The sequence below is a fragment of the Canis lupus genome, chromosome 8, assembly GCF_011100685.1.
Source record: "Canis lupus familiaris isolate Mischka breed German Shepherd chromosome 8, alternate assembly UU_Cfam_GSD_1.0, whole genome shotgun sequence".
Classification (NCBI taxonomy): domain Eukaryota; kingdom Metazoa; phylum Chordata; class Mammalia; order Carnivora; family Canidae; genus Canis; species Canis lupus.
In genome coordinates, this window is record NC_049229.1 from 72,192,187 (window position 1) to 72,211,267 (window position 19,081).

Genomic DNA, 19,081 nt, shown 5'->3' on the forward strand with positions numbered 1-19,081 from the left:
GGGCGAGACCGTCCCCTCTGCGGCCTCAGTTTGCTCGCCTGTAAAGTGAGGAGTGGGTCGGTGCGCCCCAGGGGACACGCGGACCCCACTGCCCCGGGAGGGGAGCAGGAAGGCGCATGCGCGCGCCTGTCCCGGGCGTCTCACCTTGGCCCCCCGCGCCCCTCCCTCGGGCCGGGACTCGCCGAACAGGTTGGGGTCCTTGGAGTGGGAGGGGCCACGCGGCGAGGAGGGCCCCCGGGCGCCGGCGAGCGGGGGGAGGGGGGCGGGGCGGGAAGGCCTCCCGGAGCCCCGCCCCTCCCGGAGCCCCGCCCCTCCCGGAGCCCCGCCCTCGCCCCGCCCCGCCCCGCCCCGCCCCGCCCCGCCCTCGCCGCCCTGCACGCCCGCCGCCGCCGCGCGCTCTGCTCCACTCGCCCGCGCCGCCAACTTCGCAGCGGCCGGCCGGGCCATGGGGGCGCCCCCGGGCCGGATCACGTAGCTGCGGCGACCCCGAGCCCTCGCGGCCCGAAGCGCCCGGCCGGCCCTCGCGCGCCCAGGCCATGGGCGGCCGCGGCTCCCCGCTGTGCACGGCGCCACCCGCGGTACGCGCGGCCAGGCCCGGAGGGCGGCGGCGGCCCCCAGACGGCCCGGGACGCTGAGGATGCTCGCGGGGTGCGCCGCGCCCCCTCCCCCCGCGGGCCGCGCCTGCAGCGGAGGCGGGGAGGGGGCGCCGGGCCTCCTGCGGGCGGGAGCGAGGGCGGGCGGCAGGTTCGCGCCCCGCGCCCCCAACTTGCTCGGGTGCCCCCTCCGCGGCCGGGACGCGCCGGGCTCTGCCGCCCGCGGGGCCGGGGCCGGGGCCGGGAGACGCCGCCCGGGGTCCAGGCTCACGTCCCCTTCTGCCCCCCCCCCCGCAGGTGGCCGAGGGCGGCCCGGCCCGCGAGCCGCTGCAGGTGCTGGAGGTGTCCCCCCGCAAGAGGCTGCCCGGCGGGCCCGAGCAGGACCCATGCGGCAGCCGCCCCGCGCCCGAGGGCTCCGGTGCGGGCGCGGAGCAGGGCCACTCGGCGGGCGGAGGCGGCTGGTGCCGCCACTGCCACACGAAGCTCGCCGAGCTCAAGCGACAGGCGTGGAAGCTGGTCAGCGGGCCCGGGACACCCCTCCGGGTAAGTGAGCCTTCCCGGGACCCACTTCTCCCGGCAGGGACTGAGCACCTGGGGTCCCGGAGGGGCCGCTGCTCGGCTCTTCCTTTCCCTCCGTGGGCCTCGGTTTCTCCTCCTGTAGCGCGCCTGTGAGTTGGAGCAGCTCGTCCCCAGGCTCCGCGGTGGGGCGGGAGGGGCTTGGGCAGGCGGGTCTCCCCGGAGCCACAGATGTCCCGCAGCTGGAACCACAGCCTGTGTTTGGGAGGGGAAGGGCAGAGGGAGACGGCGCGGACCCCACCCAGGGCGGGACAGCTCCTGCCCTGCCAGCAGCAAGAGGTTACTGGGTGCGGTGTCGCCCTTGGGGCACCTGGGCCCCCAGCCAGGTGTCTGGAAACTGCACACCTGGGGCGGGAGGCCTTGGAGGACCGGCCGGTGGGCCTGCCACCGTGAGGGGGGCCCTGCCTACCCCCTCCCTGGGGCAGGACTAAGAATTGTGTGCGGGACACAGCCTGGGGCTTTGCCTCCTTCGGCAGTGACCACCCATTTGGGAACGGGGACAGCTGGGCCCGGGCAGCCTAGGTGTTTGCCCCCGGAGGGGGCTTTGCCAGATTCTCCAGCCAATGGGCTTGCCCTGGTCTTGGAAGGAGCTGGGACCATTGTTCTAGGAACAATGAGCCCTGGAAGTTTGCAAAGCCTGGGAAGGTGGGGGTCTCCAGAGGAAGCCCTTCCCGCCAGACCTTAGTCTTTTTGAAAGCGGTCTTGGGAAGTCCGCATAATCCCCATTGAATCTAAATATAGTTCTCTAAGGAGGCTTAGCAGGCCGGGATGGGGGCGAGAGCCTGGGTTCCAGGGGTCCCTTGGTGTTCCTGTCTTGGGCGGGGCTGGGAAGGGAGGTGAGTCTGGTTTCTGTCCTGGTGACACTCTGTGGTGACGAGAGGGGACCTGTGGCCTGCCCTGGGCTGGAGCTGGACCCTCCCGATGTGCTGCTCGGAGCGGGGTGCAGCCTTTCCAAGCTCTGTGCCTCAGGTGGCCTGAATCTGGTTGGGTCCCGTGAGAGGGTGGTTTGGGACCGACTTCCTGGGGGCCTGTCAGAGCCTCCAGGCCAGGTTACTACCCCATTAGGGGAAACAGCCTGGAGGGAGGAGGGGCCTCGGTGGCCCAGCTGGGTTTTGCCTGGTGGTGCTGAGCGTGTGGCCAGCTGGTTGCAGGTGGTGGGGGGGATCCCGGTGGAGAGAACCCCTCATGGGGGCGGGGGCCTGGCCCAGGGGTCTCCCGCTGCCCACGCTGATGGGGAAGCGTCCTGACCACCCAGAGTGCTCACCTCCTCCCCTGCCTCAGCCTGTTCTGAGTTTGGCAGTACCCCTCGGTGCCAGGTGGGGGCTCATCCCCTTTCCCGGCCTCCCCTGCTCCCCAGCGGCACGCTCACCCTGCAGACCAGGGTCCCGTGCTTTGTTCCTGGTCTGCGGCCCCTCCCCCGCTCCGTTTCCTCCTTTGTCAGATGGGTGTAGCCTCCTGGGGCTATTCTGGGAGTGGGATCCAACCTGTAGGATGCTGTGCTCAGGGCAGGGAAGGCCCTATTATGCATTGTTTTTCCCGTGAGGATGGAAGCAGGTCTTGGGAGGTTCCGGACCCTGGGGCTGAGCCACCCAAGCCAGGGGGACATGGGGGCTTGGGCCTGAGACCCTGGAACCTTGGTGGGTGTCATAGTCCTGGGCAGCCCGGGCTCTCCCCGGCACTCTGGCTGGATCTCAGCCTGCAGCCTCTCCCCCTGCCCCAGAACTTCCTTCAGGGAGGGCTGGGGAGGTGGTGTCTGGGACGCGTGTGTGGGGACCTGCTCTGCCTTGGTTAGGAGGTGGTGGGCGGGGCGGGGGCCTGTGTGGCTGGCTTTGGGCGAGCCCAGACCTCCTCAGAGTCTGGCCCATGTCCAGCAGCCCTGGGCTCTGTTCTGAGGCCAGCAAGGCGCTGGAGGGTAGAGTTGGTGTTCTAGGATTTTCCCTAGGGGGCCCTTTCTTGTTTTGCATCCTGCACAGATGAGCTTCATAAGGACAGCGCTTCACAGTTTACAGAGAACTTCCCTGCGTCTCACTTGATCTCACACTTGCATCGGGGGAGGCTCCGACTGGGGTGCGGGGCTTGCTGGGCTCCCATGGCTGGGGGTGGGGTTGGAGCTGGATTGCAGCCTGGCTCATGGAGGCCCTCACCTCAGGGTCCCCGCTTGATCTCAGGTTTGGGGGTGGGGCTTGAGAGGGTAGAGAGACAGGTGACCGTAGGCTGCCCTGGGCCACCCATCCTGTGCCCCTGGCGTCCCTGCCAGGGCTCCACCCTGCTGGCTCTTTGTCCACCCTGCAGGTTTGTTGAGATCTGGAACCATCTTTGTACCCATTTCACAGGCAGGTAGAGCAGCGCCAGCACAAGGCGGCTGAACACCTCAGCCCTTGCTGCTTTGCTGGGATGTGGGCTCCAGGGTCATTGTGTGCCGGGGCCTCGGTGACCATGGGGGTCGAGTGGGGCAGTGGGCGCCCTGCCCGGCCATCAGGTGGCCTGCCTCTCCCCTGCTGCCTTGTCCTTTCTTCAATCTGTGCCTGCCTCGGTTTCTCCACTGGGGAAGTGAGGGGGGGTGACCGTGGTCCCCACTGAGGGATGTCATCTATGTGGAGTGGATAGGACCGTGCCCTGAGGCTGCTAGGGGCCTCGGGGAGGGAACATGCTCTGCTGCCCAGGTGTAGGCTGGGAGACTGTCCTCTCTGAACCAAGATGGGCAGTGGGCCGGGGTGTGGAGGAGACACCCAGATGGGGGCCTTCAGGCTGAGCACCCCTCACTGCACCCGCACCCCCCAGCATCTCCCCTCTGCTCTCCTCTGGACTGTCCAGCAGCCTCCCAGGGCCCTTACCCCTGTGGGCTGTGCTCCCCCCAGGCCCCCAGTGACCCCAGATCATCCCACCCATTCCCTGCCCTGAGCCCCCCATGCCCCTGCCCGGTGCCCCCACTTCTGGGAAGTCTCCTGGGGGCTCGCATCCCTCCCTCCAAGGGACCAAAGGCCTTGCTCTGCCGCCAGGCCCGAGTGCCCCCCAGCTTCTCACTGGTCACTCCGTTCTCCTTCCCCCAAGTGAGGATCTGAGACCCCGGCCTCAGCCGATCTGTGTCCTCACCTCCACGGTGAACTGGTCACCAGGTTCCCGCAGACTCCTTTCAGCGTCCCCTCTAGTCCAGGCCCCGATGCCTGCGCCCCGCCAGCCTCCCACACTCAGGGCACCCAGAGGGGAGTTGTCCAACCATGGACCCCTTGGGGGGGGTCTCTGGCCTGACCAAGGTTCGCCGAAAGGTGCCTTCCGGTGCACGGGGCTGCCTCTGCCTTCATCCCGCAGTGACTTGTCACAAGCACGCCCTTTGCAGAGGCCCAGCCCTCGTCCCGCCCATGCTCAGGAGTCACCAGTGTCCTCAGTACTGGTGGCCACACCGCCAGCCGTGGCAGGGAGACTCTGGGGCCCCCCGTCTCTGGGCAGCCCCTGCTGCTGCCCCTGACCCCGTCACACCCCGTGGCCCCCATGCGGACTCTGTGCCCGCTGTGCTGCCCCTAGGCCGGGAGCTCTATCAGGACAGGCATGGGGTCCAGGTCACCCAGAAATGTTTGTGGAATGACTGAGTGACCAGGCTTTTCCTCCCACACCCCTCTGTGTCCGGCCCCAGGGCTGCTGGGCTGGACTCCTGCTCCCCCCCAGCCTCGCCATCCTCCAGGATGGCGATCCTCACCCTCCTTGGTGCAGGGGGACCCCAGATCCTGCTCGGGGACCCATTCCAGCTGCCAGTCCGATGCACCACGCCGAGGCGGTGCCTCCTCCGGAGACCCCGTGACATTCGCCGAGTCAGTACTGGTGCTGAATTGATTAGCGCCCCTGATGGGGGAGAGGGATCAATTCTCATTTAGCCCTTGCAAATCTCTTGCTCGCCCCGGCAGGGGGTCTCCTCGTCCTCGTGGCCCCCTGTGAGCTCCAGAACCACCGCTGATGGTCCCTGACCGCTGCTGCAGCCCCCAGGCATTTGCTCACGTTTCACACCACGCTGGCCAGCGAGCCCGAAGGCTGCGGGCATTCACCTGTCACTGCCCCCACCAGGAAGCCTCCCGGGCCCCGCATGCCCTGTGTCTTCGGCACCCCGCTCTGAGGGAGGGCACTGCCACGTGATACTGGCGTCCTGGGTGCACTGTCGCGACTGCCTGTGCTCCTGGAGGGCAGGGGCTGGGCCCAGCTGGCGAGGGACCTCTGCTGCCTGTGAGTCCCTGAAGCCCCGTTCCCCACACCGTTTGCAGCCTGGCCCTGAGCTCGACTGGTTTCGGGGGCCACCCCTGTGCCAGGACCACGGTGCCTGCCTTGGGGCTCCGCGGGCAGTGTTCCGCCGCTGAGCCAGGTGCTGGCAGCTCCAGAGGCAGCCAGGGAGGTGTGAGAGGGGCGGGCGCTCCCTGGGGCTGGTGGCTGGGCAGGCTCCCAGCTGGCAGGGGCCCGGATGACTCAGCGGCGACGGGAGCAGTCTGCGGGGCTCGGAGGCTCCCCGGCCACTGCGGGGGGACGGCCAAGCCCGGGCAGGGAGGCTGAGGGAGGAGGCCGGGGAGGGCCTCGCCTCGCCATCCAGCCTCTGTGGGACCTCAGCGCCTCCCTCCTCTCTAGACGGAGGTGGTCTAGCCAGTGTCCTCTGGTGTCCCTTGGTCCAGTGAGGAATGACGGGGTGCCTGTCTATGTCCTGCTGGTCCAGGCAGGGCTTCGGGGAGTGAGAGTGGGCAGCCAGGGGCGGGGGTGCGAGCCAGCGCCCTCGGAGCACCAGCACGAGCAGGGCTGAAGCTTCAGGAGCTGGCGGGCTGCGGGCCCTGTAGGCTGCCCCGGTGCCCCCCCGGGGAGGGCCTGCTTGGGGGGAGTCCGGCTGCGGGCAGCGGCGGGGCTGAGCCGGGGATGCGAGCTGCGCTGAGGGCCCTGCTCCTCTCCGCGGACAGGTGCAGGGCCGGGGTGCTGAGTCCCTTGCTCCCCCGGGTTAAAAGGAGGCCGTTTTCATTTTTTGTGTCACGTTTTGTGGCTGGGGGACCCCCATGGGGTGGGGTGGGCTCCTGGCATTCCATGGGAGGGCTCCTTGGCCTCATCTGCTCTGCTCTCTGTCCCCCTGGAGCATCCCAGGCTTCGGCTCTGGGGTGGGTGGGCTCGGCCGGGCTCCTGCGGCCACAGATGGATGGTCCTGCGTGGCCCAGGGCCGTGGCTCTGTGTTCACCTCCGCCCCTGTGTGACGGATGCTGACCCACGCCACAGCCTGCCCCGGGTGGAGCGTGTCAGCCACTGGCCCTGCCCCGTATCCTGCACTTGCCTCGGGCATGGCTATAGGGTCGGCCGGTCCCTAAAGGTCCCCGTCCACCCTTCACAGCCACAGCACAGCTCCACGGACCTGGCCTATCTAAACCTCAAGGAATTGTCTGGAAGCCATTTGGGTGTGGCTTGCTCGGTGGTTGCCCTTGATGCAGCCACAGGCCCTCCTGATCTCATCCCTGGGGATCCCTCTCCTGGGCCCCCCTTCTCGAACCCTCCGCACTTTGAGCCCTTGCTGCTCAAGCTTTGTGGTCTGATCCTAGTGTCTTAGCCCCAGGCTCAGGGCAGCGGGTGAGTCCTGTGGTCCCCGGCAGGGTGGGCATCGGTGGCGATGGGCCCCCGGCCCTGGCACCCTGGGGGCACTTGCAGCCAGCGCAGCGGGCCAGCGGGAGGCCTGCGGGTGCTCGTCTCCAGATGGTGTCTGCCTTCGCTGCTGCGGGATCAGTGGGGAGGGTGGGCTGGGTGTGTGCCGTGGGGGGGGCCCTCCTCTCTCAGAGCGCCCCGGCAGCCCTGTGGGGAGAGGAGCCTCAGGGTGGACACCCAGGGTACCTGGCCCGTGGGGTTGTGCTGCGAGAGGGGGAGCAGGGGAGACGGGAGGGCTGATACCGGCAACCAGGCTTCAGGCCCGTGAGGAAAACATGCTGAACTATCCACCACCCTATGGGGCGAGGGAGGGAATAGCAGGCACCTGCCTAAGGCCACACCCCCACCCCGGCCACTTTCCCTCCACTGTTTCTGCTCGTAACTGAAGTGCTGGGGGCCTGGGAGAGAGGGCTCTGGAAAGGGGCATCTAGGAGGGCCTCCTGGAGGAGGCGGTGTTTGATCTCGGTTAGATTTAAATCCACGGAGACGGGGCGAGGGTCTCTGAGGGGAGGGAACCTTAAGGGGTCCAAGATGGGGACAGCTGGAGCATGCTTGGGGGCTGTCACGGGGTGCCAGGTAGAGCGAGGAGGGGAAACCAGGGTGAAGTCAAGGGTCAGGCGGTCTGGAGGAGGGGAGTTACACTTCAGCCCGGGAGCAGAGGTTGGGGGCTGGGGTGTCCTGCGAGGTCCTTTGATTCAATAGCTGCAGCCTCACGGGAGGGACCTGGTGGCTGGGGACCCCTCTGGGCTGGGGCCATGTGCGTGCAAGGGCCCCCAGCAGGGGGACGCGGGTTACTCCAGGGGCTCCACTGTGCTTCTGTACCCGGCCTCTTCCCGCGGGCCCACCCGGGTCAGTGTCCGGCCTCCTGGGGGTTCGGAGCCCTCCCAAGTGGCACTGCTTGCAGGATGCAGTATGGACCCCTCCTCGGTGGTGAGAACCTGCTCAGATGAGGAGAATGAGGTCGTGCGGCGGCGGCCCACACCCACGGGGCTGTACTGAGCCGTGCGGGGGGCTCCAGGCTCCCCCCAAAGTGTGTGGTGCGCCTCCTCTGCGGGGCGAGTGCTCCCAGGATGCTGGCCTCTCTGTCCCCTGCCCCCAGCCGAGGCCATCCTGCTGGCCTGGCCTTCAGCCGCCGGGATCCCCAGCACCCTTGTGTGGCATCGCGGCGTCGGAGGACAGGGGAGGCTATTGAAGGGAGGGGGTCTCAATGAACCAGTGTGTGCCCTGACCGCCCAGCTGGCTGGTGCCTGGCACAGGGCCTTGGGGACCAGTCCGTGCTGGGTGGGCCGGGCGGCACCCCCGGCTCTCCCCACCCCTGCCTCTGGCCGAGGAGGGGGGCAGGTGTCAGCTAGGGGGCCCTCAGAGCTGCAGACCGATGGGGCCGGAGTGGTCTCCAGGGTTGGGCGGGCAGGTGCGGGGGGGTCGGGTCCGGGGTCTCCGGGTGGACGTGGGTGGGCAGGGCCCCTGGCTGGCACTGGGCTCCTTGGTGAGGTGCCTGGCAGGTGGGAGGGGCCGGGGTGTGGCCGGCTGGCAAACCGAACCCCACCGGCCCCCAGCCCGGGTCCGGCAGGCCGCACGCGGCATCGGAACTTCCCCGCCGACAGAGCCGCGCGGGAGCAGCGCCGGGCCCGGCAGCTGGGGTCCTCCCCCCACCCCCGGACCTGCCGTCGGCTCTGGAAGGCGCAGCTGCACAGGGTCAGGGCCCTGGGCGATGTGTTCGTGGAGGGCGGGGAGGATGAGGCAGAGGGCCAGGCCCCGGCCCGTGCTGGGGAGGGGCCCACCGGGCCTCGGGGCGCTCCTCCGGGGGGGGCCTCTGGGCCTGCTCGTCCCCCCGAAGGCTCTGCCCGTGGGCCCCCTTTCTAGACACGGGGCGACGGGGGCTCACAGACTGAGGTCTGGGGGTTTGTGCCGAGCGGGGAGCGGAGGGCCAGCCTCCGCCCTGGTCGGCTCGGGTCCTGCCCCACGGTGGGCTCGGCCGGCCAGGCTTCGAGAAGCCTCTCCTGGCGGGGCGAGGGGGCGGCCCATCCCTGGAGGAGTCACTCTGGGCCTCGGATGAAGGAGGAAATGGAAGGATTACTTAAAGCAGCTCGGAAGCCCCAGAAAGCAGATGAGAAATGGCGAGTCGTTATTTTTAAGTGGGGGGAGGCTCCCTAAAACCCCGGCGGCGTGATGGGTAGGTGGTGTGCGGCGCTAAATTGAATCAAATTAAGAAAAACATTTTCCAAATGCAAGTAAAATATCTGTTTAATTAGACTGTAGAGAGGAAATGAAAAGTAATATTTTGCAGCGGGGTAATCACCGTCTTCCTGAAGGTGCGGGGCTCCCGGGGGTGCCTGAGGGGTGGCGTGGCGGCGGGGCCTTTCGGGGCTCCGAACTCCTGATACTGCGCCAACGACAGCTGGGGCTTGGGCCCGTGGTCCCTGGGCGCGACCCAGAGAGGGGGCTGCTGGCTTGTGACGTGAGGGCCGCCGTGGTCCTGGAGGGGGAGCAGGGCGGGGCCGCAGGGGCGCCCAGGGCCCGCGGGTGCTGTGGAAGATGCCAGCTCCTGGGCCGAGCCCCCCTCCCCCGTGGGGTCCCTGGGGGTGGGACACCGGTCGGGCTAAAGCTTGCTGCCTGCCGAGCCGAGCCAGCAGACGGGTGGGAGGTCTTGGGTCCCTCCTGCGTGGGGCGCGTGGTGCCGCGTGGCTGGGCGTGCAAGTGCCCGTGCCGCTCGGGGCTCCCGCTCTGGGCAGCCCCCGCCCCCGTGCTCACCCGGGCCACTGCTGCTGGGCGTCAGAGGGGCTCCGGGCCGGGTGGGCCCTCAGCCCCGCGGGGTCTCCGTGTGGTCACCCAGGGCAGCTCTGTCCTCTTTGTGTCTCGTGTGTGTGACGTGACACAGAGGTTGGAGGACGCCCCTGCCCCTCCCTGGGCTGCCAGGAGGTCCCCGCGGCGCTGGAGTGTCACCTGGGGCCCGGTGCAGGCACTGGGAGCTTCCCCCAAGAGGTGCGCTTGGCTGCCAGTGCGGGAAGGGCTCTGGCCCAGGTGTGTGTGGGTGAGCGTCCTGGGGGCTCAGGAGGATGGGGTTGGGGTTGGTGTGCCTGGCCCCCCACTGAGCAGCCCTCCTGCTTTGCTTCCCTTCCTCCCGGGGCTTTGATGCCCAGAGCCTGGGGCGTTGGTGGGGCTGGGGCCTCCCTGCCAGCTGCCATCCGAATTCCTGATGACACAGCTGGGAGGGGGGTTTGCTGGCTTCCTGCCTCCTCGCCCCCAGCCCCCCGTGCCCTGGCCAGCGTGGTGGGGGGCTGGTGCGCGCCCAGGCCTGTAAGCGGCCGGCCCCTGCTCCAGCTCGGCCTTTCCTTCCTGCCTCCTCTGTGTGGCCGTGCAGGGGGTGCCACGGGGCTCCCCCGGGGGCCCCACGTCCCAGGCCAGGCAGAGGCAGTGGAACAATGGGCAGCTGGGCCAAGGGGTGGGGGGCGGGGAGGGGGGGCTGGGCCGCCTTTCAAGTCAGCTAATGGCCGCAGCAGCCCGCACTTCCTTCCCTCCTGCCCGTCCACCGAGCAGCCCAGCAGCCTCCCGCTGAGTGGAAAATCCAGAGTCATCAGAGCTGGGACCTGGAAAACAGGCTGGGAGTGACAAGTGACAGAGCCAGGCCTGCGGCTGGGGACCGGGTGTCTGGATTCCATCGGTGGCCCCGCGTGCCAGCCCGGGCGGGGGCTCCCGCAGAGTTTCCATGGGCCTCCCCCCGCCCCCCGCCCCCGCAGGGCTCGACCGGCCCTGCGCCCGCTTCCTGCCGTCCGCTAATTGGGACCAGACATGCTGGCACTTCAGAGGCTCCGGAGCCCTCCAGCCCTCGGCCGGAGAACATCCAGGCCTTCCGGAGGGACCCACGAGTCGGGCAGCTGGTGCCACTTGCCTGGGCCAGGGCCACCCTTTCGTTGGACCCGGGGTACGTGAGGGCAGCAGGGCCTGTGGCTGAGGCTGAGCGGGGCCTACCAGCGGTGCGCCCTCCCAGCGAGGCCACCCTGCCACAGCGGGCGCCCCCTTGGACCGTCCCCTGCAGGCCGCAGTTCCGGCTCGGGGAGCCTGGCTGGGGTGCATGAGATGCACCCGCTGGGAGGGTGGCCTCGGCTTCCTCTTCGGAGGAATGGGTGTGTTTGGGGAGCTGTGGCCCCTTTGTGGCCGGCAAGGCAGCCGGTGGGAGTCGGGTCCTGCCTGGGGTCCGTGGGGGCGGTGTGGCCACCTAGAGAGTAGGGGGCTGCGGGGGGCTGCCTGGGGCCAGGCAGGGAAGAGGCCTCCAGCTCTGGGGCGTTGTAGCAGGTCCTGGCTGGGTGGGGAGGGGAAGGTCCAGGTGTACCCCCGACCCTGACCCCGCACGGCCCAGCTGGCCAAAGTGAAGACCTAGGCCCGCATTTGGGGTTTGGCACTGGGAAAGTCCTGGGTGGTCATGGCCGCTGCTGGGCCGGGCCAGCAGGTGCCTGTGGCTGGGGCTTACCTCCCTGGGGGAGGGCAGGGAGGCCGAGAGGCCGGGCCTAGATCAGGTCTGATCCCTGCAGGGCTGCCCCAGGGAGGCGCCAGGGTAGAGCCTGGTGGGGCCATCGAGGGACGGGGCAAGGGCCCTGGGACTAGGACTCTTGATAACTTCTCTCCAGTGAGGTTCCTTCCAAGGATTGACTCCCTCCTCTTCTCCTCCCAGAGGTGTCACCTCTTCCAGGAAGCCCTCGCTGGCCTCCAGGCTGGGTGAGGGTCTCCTCTGGGCTCCCCCGGCTCCTGTTCTTAGCCCTTTGTGGACACTAAGCTCCCAATGAGGGAGACCCGTGTGTCCCCCTCACCCAGTGTACCGCGGGGACGCCGGGGCTGCGGGGGACCGAGTCCGAGCCTGCGGTCCAGCGGGGTGGGCATCGAGCCTCCTGCCTCCTTGCCCACTGGCGCTCGTCCTCCGTCCTCCGTGGGCCCGGGACTGCCTGGCTCGCCCCTCCCGGTGTCCCTGCACGGCATGACTTCTGCGGCACTTAGCGCGGGGCCGCATTTCATTTTTCTGCAGATTCGGACCAGGGCTGGAGGGTTCACAAAGGCGGGGAGAGGGTGTCCAGCCGAGCCCGGGGAGCCCTCGTGGCTCTGGATGGGTGTTGCTTTTGTGGAGGGGTGGGTGGGTGGAGTGGGGTGGGGGCCCCCGGGGGAAGGGCCCTGGGCCGGGCTGGAGGATGCGGCGACCCTGCTTCTGGGCCGCCTGGCCTTGGCCGCCGGTGGCCTGGCGGTCGGGGAGCGCGCAGACGCCTCGTTAGCCGGGAGCGAGCGCGGCAGCGGCGGAGGCGGCGGGCAGTTGTCAGGGCCACCGTGGGCCTCCCCGCTAAGCACCGACAATCATTTTCCTGCTGGGCTCACGCAGACGGAACCGTTTGGGGCTTATTAGTCAGTTATGGATTCTGCGGCGGCCACAGCACGAGCTGGCCTGGCGCCGTGCGGGGCGAGCGCCCGGGCCCTGACCACCTTTGTCCCGTGTCCCCCCAGGACCCTTGCCTCTCCGCCCTGCTGCTCGACAAGCTGCCGGCACCGGGAACCCTGCCTGCGTGCCGCCCGGAGGCCGAGCGCCGCTGCGACGTCTGTGCCACACGCCTGAACCAGCTCACGCGGGAGGCCCTGCGGCTGCTCCAGGCACCTGCCAGCCGCGAGGACCCCGACGCGCCTCGAGGGGGCCCCGGCACCGTGACCGGCCCGCGGGATGCACCCGTGCCTGCCGGCCCGCCAGGGAGGCAGCCGGGCCGAGTGGGGCCCGACAAGAGGAAGGGGGCGGCCTGGCCGGCTGGGCGCAGTGTCCAGGTATCGGTGGCGCCCGCTGGCCTGGGCGGGGCCCTGAGCACCGTCACCATCCAGGCCCAGCAGTGCCTGGAGGGCATGTGGAGCGTCTCCAGGGTCAACAGCTTCCTGCCGCCGTCGTGCCTGGTGAGTCCCCCGGGCAGGGTGGGCTGCTGGGCTCCTGCTTGGGGCTCCCCGTCCGCCCCTCACCGTGGCCCATGTCATGCAGGCTCAGTGGCTCCCCCCGGCTCAAGGGGCCATGAGCGCGGTGGCGGAAGGCCCGGTCGGTCTGCTGGCAGAGTCCCAGTGGGCAGGGCCCGGCCACGTCCCTGGGGGCGTCCCCTCATACGTCACCCGCATGCGTGGTTGGCAATGACGTTGGCCACTCTTGCTTCTGAGACCATGTGGGGTTCCGTGGGCTCACAGGAGGGCTACCGGGACGCCGTCAGATCTGACAGAGGGAACATCTCCTTGTGAGGAGGGGTCCCCAGTGCCCCTCCCCTCCAGGCTCCCCTGCCAGGCCAGGCTGCCCCCAGAGCTGTGGCCCAGCTGACAGAGCCTGGAGTGCGGGGTGAGGCCCGCAGGCAGAGGAGGTCTGTGTCCACCCCCATGGTGTCTCAGGAGCCGCCCCTTTCCAGCTGGCTGCATATTGAGGGGGGAGGCCGCCCCCCCTCAAAGTCTCCTCTCTCAGGTGCACCAGATTGTGGCCCCCACCGGGGGGCATGGCCTCCATGGGACTAGCTCTGGGCACCGGGGGGCACTGTGGGTGCCACGGACTTGGGTCAGTGTCGTCAGGCAGGACTCTGGGCCTGTGTCACCCCCATGGTTGAGATGAAGCCAGTCTTGGAGGGCGGAGCTGAGGCTGGCTGCTTCCCCGCTGTCCACGGAGCTTGGCTGGTGGTGGTCTCTCCCAGGTGTCTGCTGTACCCCCAGTTTCCCATCGAGCAGAAAGGATACTAGGATAGGAGATGGAATGGGGGGTTGTTGGCTTAGGGGTCTCCTAGGACAAGGAGGGAGTTTGGGTTTGGGTTTGGGTAGTACATGAGGTTAACTGCTGGAGGCTGTCCTGGGAAGGTCTTTCCCCAGAAAGCACGTGGCTACTCTGCCCAAGCCTCAGGGGATACCTTCTCCTAGGGGTCTTGTGCCCTCAGGTGTGTCCACCTATTTAGCCCAGGAGAGGGGTTCATCAGGCAAACAAGTAGGAAGGACCTTCCAAGCCGAGGGAACCCTCTGTGTGGAGGCCCAGATGTGTGAAGCATGAGGCCTCCCTGGAGGTGTGAAGCATGAGGCCTCTCTGGAGGTGTGAAGTATCCCAACCTCCCTGGAGGTGTGAAGCACGAGGCCTCTCTGGAAGTGTGAAGCATAAGGCCTTCCTGGAGGCATGAAGCACTGAGGGCTCCCTGGAGGTGTGAAGCATGAGGCCTTCCTGGAGGTGTGAAGCATGAGGCCTCTCTGGAGGTGTGAAGTATCCCAATCTCCCTGGAGGTGTGAAGCCCTGAGGCCTCCCTGGAGGTGTGAAGCACGAGGCCTCCCTGGAGGTGTGAAGCCCTGAGGCCTCCCTGGAGGTGTGAAGCACGAGACCTCCCTGGAGGTGTGAAGCATGAGGACTCCCTGGAGGTGTGAAGCACTGAGGCCTCCCTGGAGGTGTGAAGCATGAGGCCTCCCTGGAGGTGTGAAGCACTGAGGCCTCCCTGGAGGTGTGAAGCACTGAGGCCTCCCTGGAGGTGTGAAGCACGAGGCCTCCCTGGAGGTGTGAAGCACGAGGCCTCCCTGGAGGTGTTAAGCATGAGGCCTCCCTGGAGGTGTGAAGCATGAGGCCTCCCTGGAGGTGTGAAGCATGAGGCCTCCCTGGAGGTATGAAGCATGAGGCCTCCCTGGGGGTGTGAAGTATCCCAACATCCCTGGATGTATGAAGCACAGAGGGTTCCCTGGAGGTGTGAAGCCTTCTCAGAAGATGGGGCTGTGGGGAGAGCAGGGGAGGCAGTAGAGGGGTCGGGCCTGGCCAGGTGAGTCCTGACGCTGCTGCGTTGGTGCGTGTGGCTATATGGAGAAGCCCCCGCTGCCCCCTGCATCACCCACCCCCATGGAGCCGGGGGCAGAGATCCGTGGGTGACAACGAAAGCTGGTTCTGCTTGGTCCCGTTACTCCCGAGCCAGCTGCACAAGCTTCCCCGGGGAGCGCCTCTGAAATAGAGCAATGGGTAGACCTTCCCCAGGGACTCTGTGCCCTGTGGGGCCCTGGGCAATGGAGGTACAAGGAGGGTCCCCGGCCATGGGTCCCAAAGGATGAAGCATGAAGGCCTCCCTGGAGGTGTGAAGCACTGAGGCCTCTCTGGAGGCCTTTCGGGGGCCACTTTCAGTCCCAAAGCAGGATGGGCCCCTGCCCCCTCCACCCCCGGGCCCGTTGGCCCCTCTGAGCCCAGTAAGACCGTACTGGTTGATAGCGCTACCTCCCGCATGGCCTTTGAGGAGATCCTGCCCCTGCTGGGAGCCGGACCCTGTGACCCATTGCTGGGGCTGGTCCTCCACAGGGTTCTCTGTCCTTGGGGCCCCCTGGCCCTTGGCAGCTTGGGCATTGGGTGCGCAGAAGTTCGGGCAAGAGCTTCGGGCCTTGAACTAGCCTCCTGTTGGTGTGAAGCTACCTCCTGGGTGTGGTCTCGCTGCTTCTCAGTTCTCCTTTATTAAGTCTTGGGGTGAAGGCACGAAGAGGGCGGCCAGCCCCCACCACGCATGCCCCATGTCTCCGGGGCGGAGAGCTGGGCTGCCCGGGAGGAATGTGGTGGGGAGGCAGCTCAGGAGAGCTGGGTGGCTTCCTGGAGGAAGTGGCCTTGAGCTGGGCCCAGACGGAAGCGTCAGAGATGGCAGGCCCAGAACCAGGGGTGGTGGGACAGTGGGAGGGGGGCACCGGCAGTAGCCAGGGGGCTCCTTGCCCGGGGAGGGAGCCCAGTGCGTGCCTTGCCGGGGCCTCAGTGCCAGGCAGAGAGGAGGGCCCTTCACTGAGAGTGCCCAGAGGTAGAGGAGGGGCAGGAGCGACCGCGGAGCGAGCGGGGTCGGTGCAGCTGGCGTTGGCAGGCTTTCTGCCTCCGTGGGCCCGGGGGGCGGGGGGTCGCTGGCCTCTTGCCGGGCAGCCCCGCCAGCAGCCAGCACGTTGTAAAACGTGGGCATTTAAGGCTCCCTCTCTGTTTTATGTGCACATTGATTGCGTGCGGGGTGGGTGGGAATGGATTTATAATTAGACAACGGTCCTGGCGATCAATGGGGAGATTATTAGAAGCATAAATAGAACTTTAGGATTCAGATGAGGTAATTTCCCCGGAACCAGGGCATCGATCGCTAGAAGCGGCTCTGGAATGTTAAACTATCGGGAGGAAATGCTTCTGGGGGGACACGCTGCGAGTGGCCAGGACAGCCCGTCAGCCGCCCCGGGGCCTGGCTGTTTGCAGCAGCCGGGAGGGCTGGGCCTGTCGCCTTCTGTTCCGGTGCATGGAGAGCAAGAGGATGGTGGCAGGGATGGTCACTGGGGGAGGGGGGGATCCCAGGCTCTGAGGCCCGGAACGTTCTGGATGCTGTTGCCGGGAGCCTGCCCCGTGGTCCTGCCGGGGTCAAGTCATGGCCTGGCCGTCGGGAGAGCCCTGTATCCAGGTGGAGCAGCCCGCAGCCCGCCACGGCTGTAATCAAGACTGAAGCAGCCCACTGCCCTCCTCTGGGAGCACGGAGCTCGGCCCTTTCTGGCTCTTTCCACCGCCTGGGAGTCCAGCGATGCTACCTGGTGTGGGACCCACCTGGCGGCAGACAGTCTGGCGGACAGCTGCTTTCCAGACCGTCAGGTGGAGGATGGAGGTGCCTGTGGGGCCAGGCCCTGGCCTGTCGCTACCCTGGCTGCCCTCAGCTACTGGGTGATGGCCGTGGGGTCAGGCCGTGGACTGCAGCCTGTCTCCCCCACACTGACAGAGCTCAGGGGTCAGTGGTGCTGCTGCCAGGCCAGCGGGGTCTGTGCAAACCTTCCTGCATCCTGCACACACCTTAGAGCCTGGGGCTCGTAGTCCAGGGAGGAGAACCCAGCGCCGAGGGCTCCAGGCTGGCCCGTGGGTGGGAGGATGGAGGGTTCCCTGGAGGAGGTGCCGCACACCTCTTGATGCGCACAACAGCAGGCGAGGTCGCTTGGGTGGAGGCCTGGGAGCAGGTTGTGCGGCACCAGCTTGTCAGTGTTGCTGACCTCTGGGCCAGCCTGCTTGCCTCCTCGTCCCTGTGATCCCCCGTGGGGTCTCTGGTAGATGCCCACCCATCCTCAGGGATGTGGCCGCGGTGGCAGGGGGTGGAGGGTTCTGGCCTGCCTCTCGGACCCGGCCCATTGCTGGTGCCCTCCCTCTGGGCCTCAGGTTGCCCCCCGGCCCCATGGAATGGACATTGGGCCGCGAGGCTGCTTCTGTGACGGGAGCTTCGAGGGGCAGGTGGGTGCCCGCCCAGGCTCTGTGCCCAGAACACTCCCAGCAAGCAGTGCCGCCCGTGCCCGCGCCGGGCCAGCTGTGTGCATGCTCCCGTCCTGGCTGCCCCTGCCCCGGGCCGCCCCCACCCTGTGGCTGGAAGTAGCCCCCGGGGAGGTATTCATCCCGAGGGCCTGGCCGACCCTGTCCTTCACGAGCCAGAACGTTCCGGGCCTTGGCATTCGGGCCCAGAGGCTTTTTCAGGAGGGTTCCTGTGGCGTTTCCCAAACTGTGCTCCTCGGAACCTGGCACCCCGCGGTGGGCCCGCCCTGGGGCCCATCGGTGCCGGCCGGTGCTGGGCTCTGAGCTTCCGTGCCGGGGGCCCCCAGGACGGCGCGGCGCCCCTCGCCCTCCTCTCTCCGTGCTTCTCTCTCGTTGCTGCTCTGGTGCCTCCACCTCCTTTGGTTTGCACCCCCCCCGCCGCCCCCCCGCCCCGTCCCGCTTCTTTGGGCGGGCCCGGGTTCTGCTTTGGCGGGAGTCGGCGGTGGCCGTCCGGGTGGCCGTCCGGGTGGCCGGAGCCATGTCTCGGCAGCTCGTGGGACGGTGGAGCCGAGGCGTGTGAGGGACTCCTGAGACAGGTCAGTGCGGGCGGCCTGCGCCCTCGCCGGCTGGTGCTGGAACGTTCTGGCCCGAGGCGGACAGGCTGCCTGCGATGCTGGGCTGCCCGGGCTCGGCGGGAGCGGACGGCACGGTGGCTCGGCCCCCTCGGTCACCCCGGCGCCCCGCCGGCCAGGACGCCTCGCTGAACAGCCACCGGGTCCGGGCCCCACGGCAGAGCCGCTGGGGGCTGGACGGAGCCGGGGCGGGCACCGGGTGGGCACAGGGCGGGCATGGGGTGGGCACGGGGCGGGCGGCCCCGCGGTCCACGTGGCTGGGACCAACTTACTTAGGGCCCTCGGCCGCCGCGCTCTGCTCCAGCGAGGTGCACCTGTCCCGGGGGCTCGTGCGTGGAGCGGTGCAGAAGGAATTCACGCTGGAGGCCGGGGACGATTGTGTATCACGTGTGTGTGGGACGGGAGTGTGGGCACAGGCGTGGCCGGGCCGTCGGGGTCCTTAGGGCCGGCGCTCTGCGTGATTTACACATTTGCCTTGAGCTTCCGCAGCCACCTGGAGAGGAAGCAGCTTCTCGTTGCCTGGGTCGAGGCCTGGCTGACCCTCCTTCTGGAATGTTCCCCATGAGCTGGGGCCCCCTCTGTCCTGGCAGCCCCATTTCCCTCAGGCATAGGGGCCGCCTCCCAGCCAAGGGCTTGGTCTGGCTTGTGTCTGTGCCCCTGCCAGGCTGTGCGCTCCTGGACGACAGCAGGGAGCTCTGGACAGAGTGAGAGGGGCCGAGGCGAAGTCAGAGGGCTGGGGAGGCCAGGGCCCCTGGGGCAGGTGCAGGGAGTGGCCTGGGGGAGAGGGCTGCCTCGGCCGGGTTCTGACGGATGCATAGGAGTTCCTGCCCAGTAGGCAGACAAGGCAGGTGCAGGGTGTGCTGGGTGAGGGCCTGAGCTGTTTCAGGTTCACCCTTCTCTGCTGCTGACCTGTCCTCAAAGCCTTGGGGAGCGGCCAGGGCCCCAGGGGCAGGGGTGGCGTGTGGTTTCCATCCAGCTAAAAGTTTGGGGCTCTCTGCAACCCTTCCTTTGCAGACCTGGTTTTACTGTGTCCCAGGAGGGGTTTGGAAGCCGGTGCTGACCGCGGGCTGGGCAGGGCGAGACCCTCCGCCGTGGTGGGGAATGGTGCCCTCAGGTGGCAGGACCTGCTTCAGAACGTGCCTCCTGGGGCGCGTGGGGGCTTATTCTGCTGCCCCGGCCTTGTCACTTGGGAGACCCTGAGGACGTTGGACCCTCCAGGATGTGACTGTCGCCCGGGCTCCTCACCCTCAGGGTCACCAGGCAGGCCCGTGTCCTGTCAGCATGAGGACCTCGGGCCTCCCAGGTCGGGCCCAGCGGATAAACTTCCTGGGGCCCAGGCGAGGTGCCCGGGGGGCCCTCGGGGGCGTGGGTGAGGCTGGGGGGCCCAGGCTGAGGCA

General features: G+C 68.1%; 1 protein-coding gene across 1 annotated transcript in view; it reads left to right on the forward strand.

Moving 5' to 3' along the window:
- The first annotated feature begins 445 nt into the window (after nt 1–445).
- The window catches only part of KIF26A (kinesin family member 26A), a 38,241-nt gene continuing 19,605 nt past the window's right edge, over nt 446–19,081 (forward strand). The window contains exons 1-4 of the mRNA XM_038545987.1: nt 446–471; nt 534–744; nt 891–1,136; nt 12,303–12,734. Of these exons, the coding sequence (XP_038401915.1) occupies nt 446–471; nt 534–744; nt 891–1,136; nt 12,303–12,734 (915 nt within the window). The remainder of the gene's footprint in view (nt 472–533; nt 745–890; nt 1,137–12,302; nt 12,735–19,081) is intronic.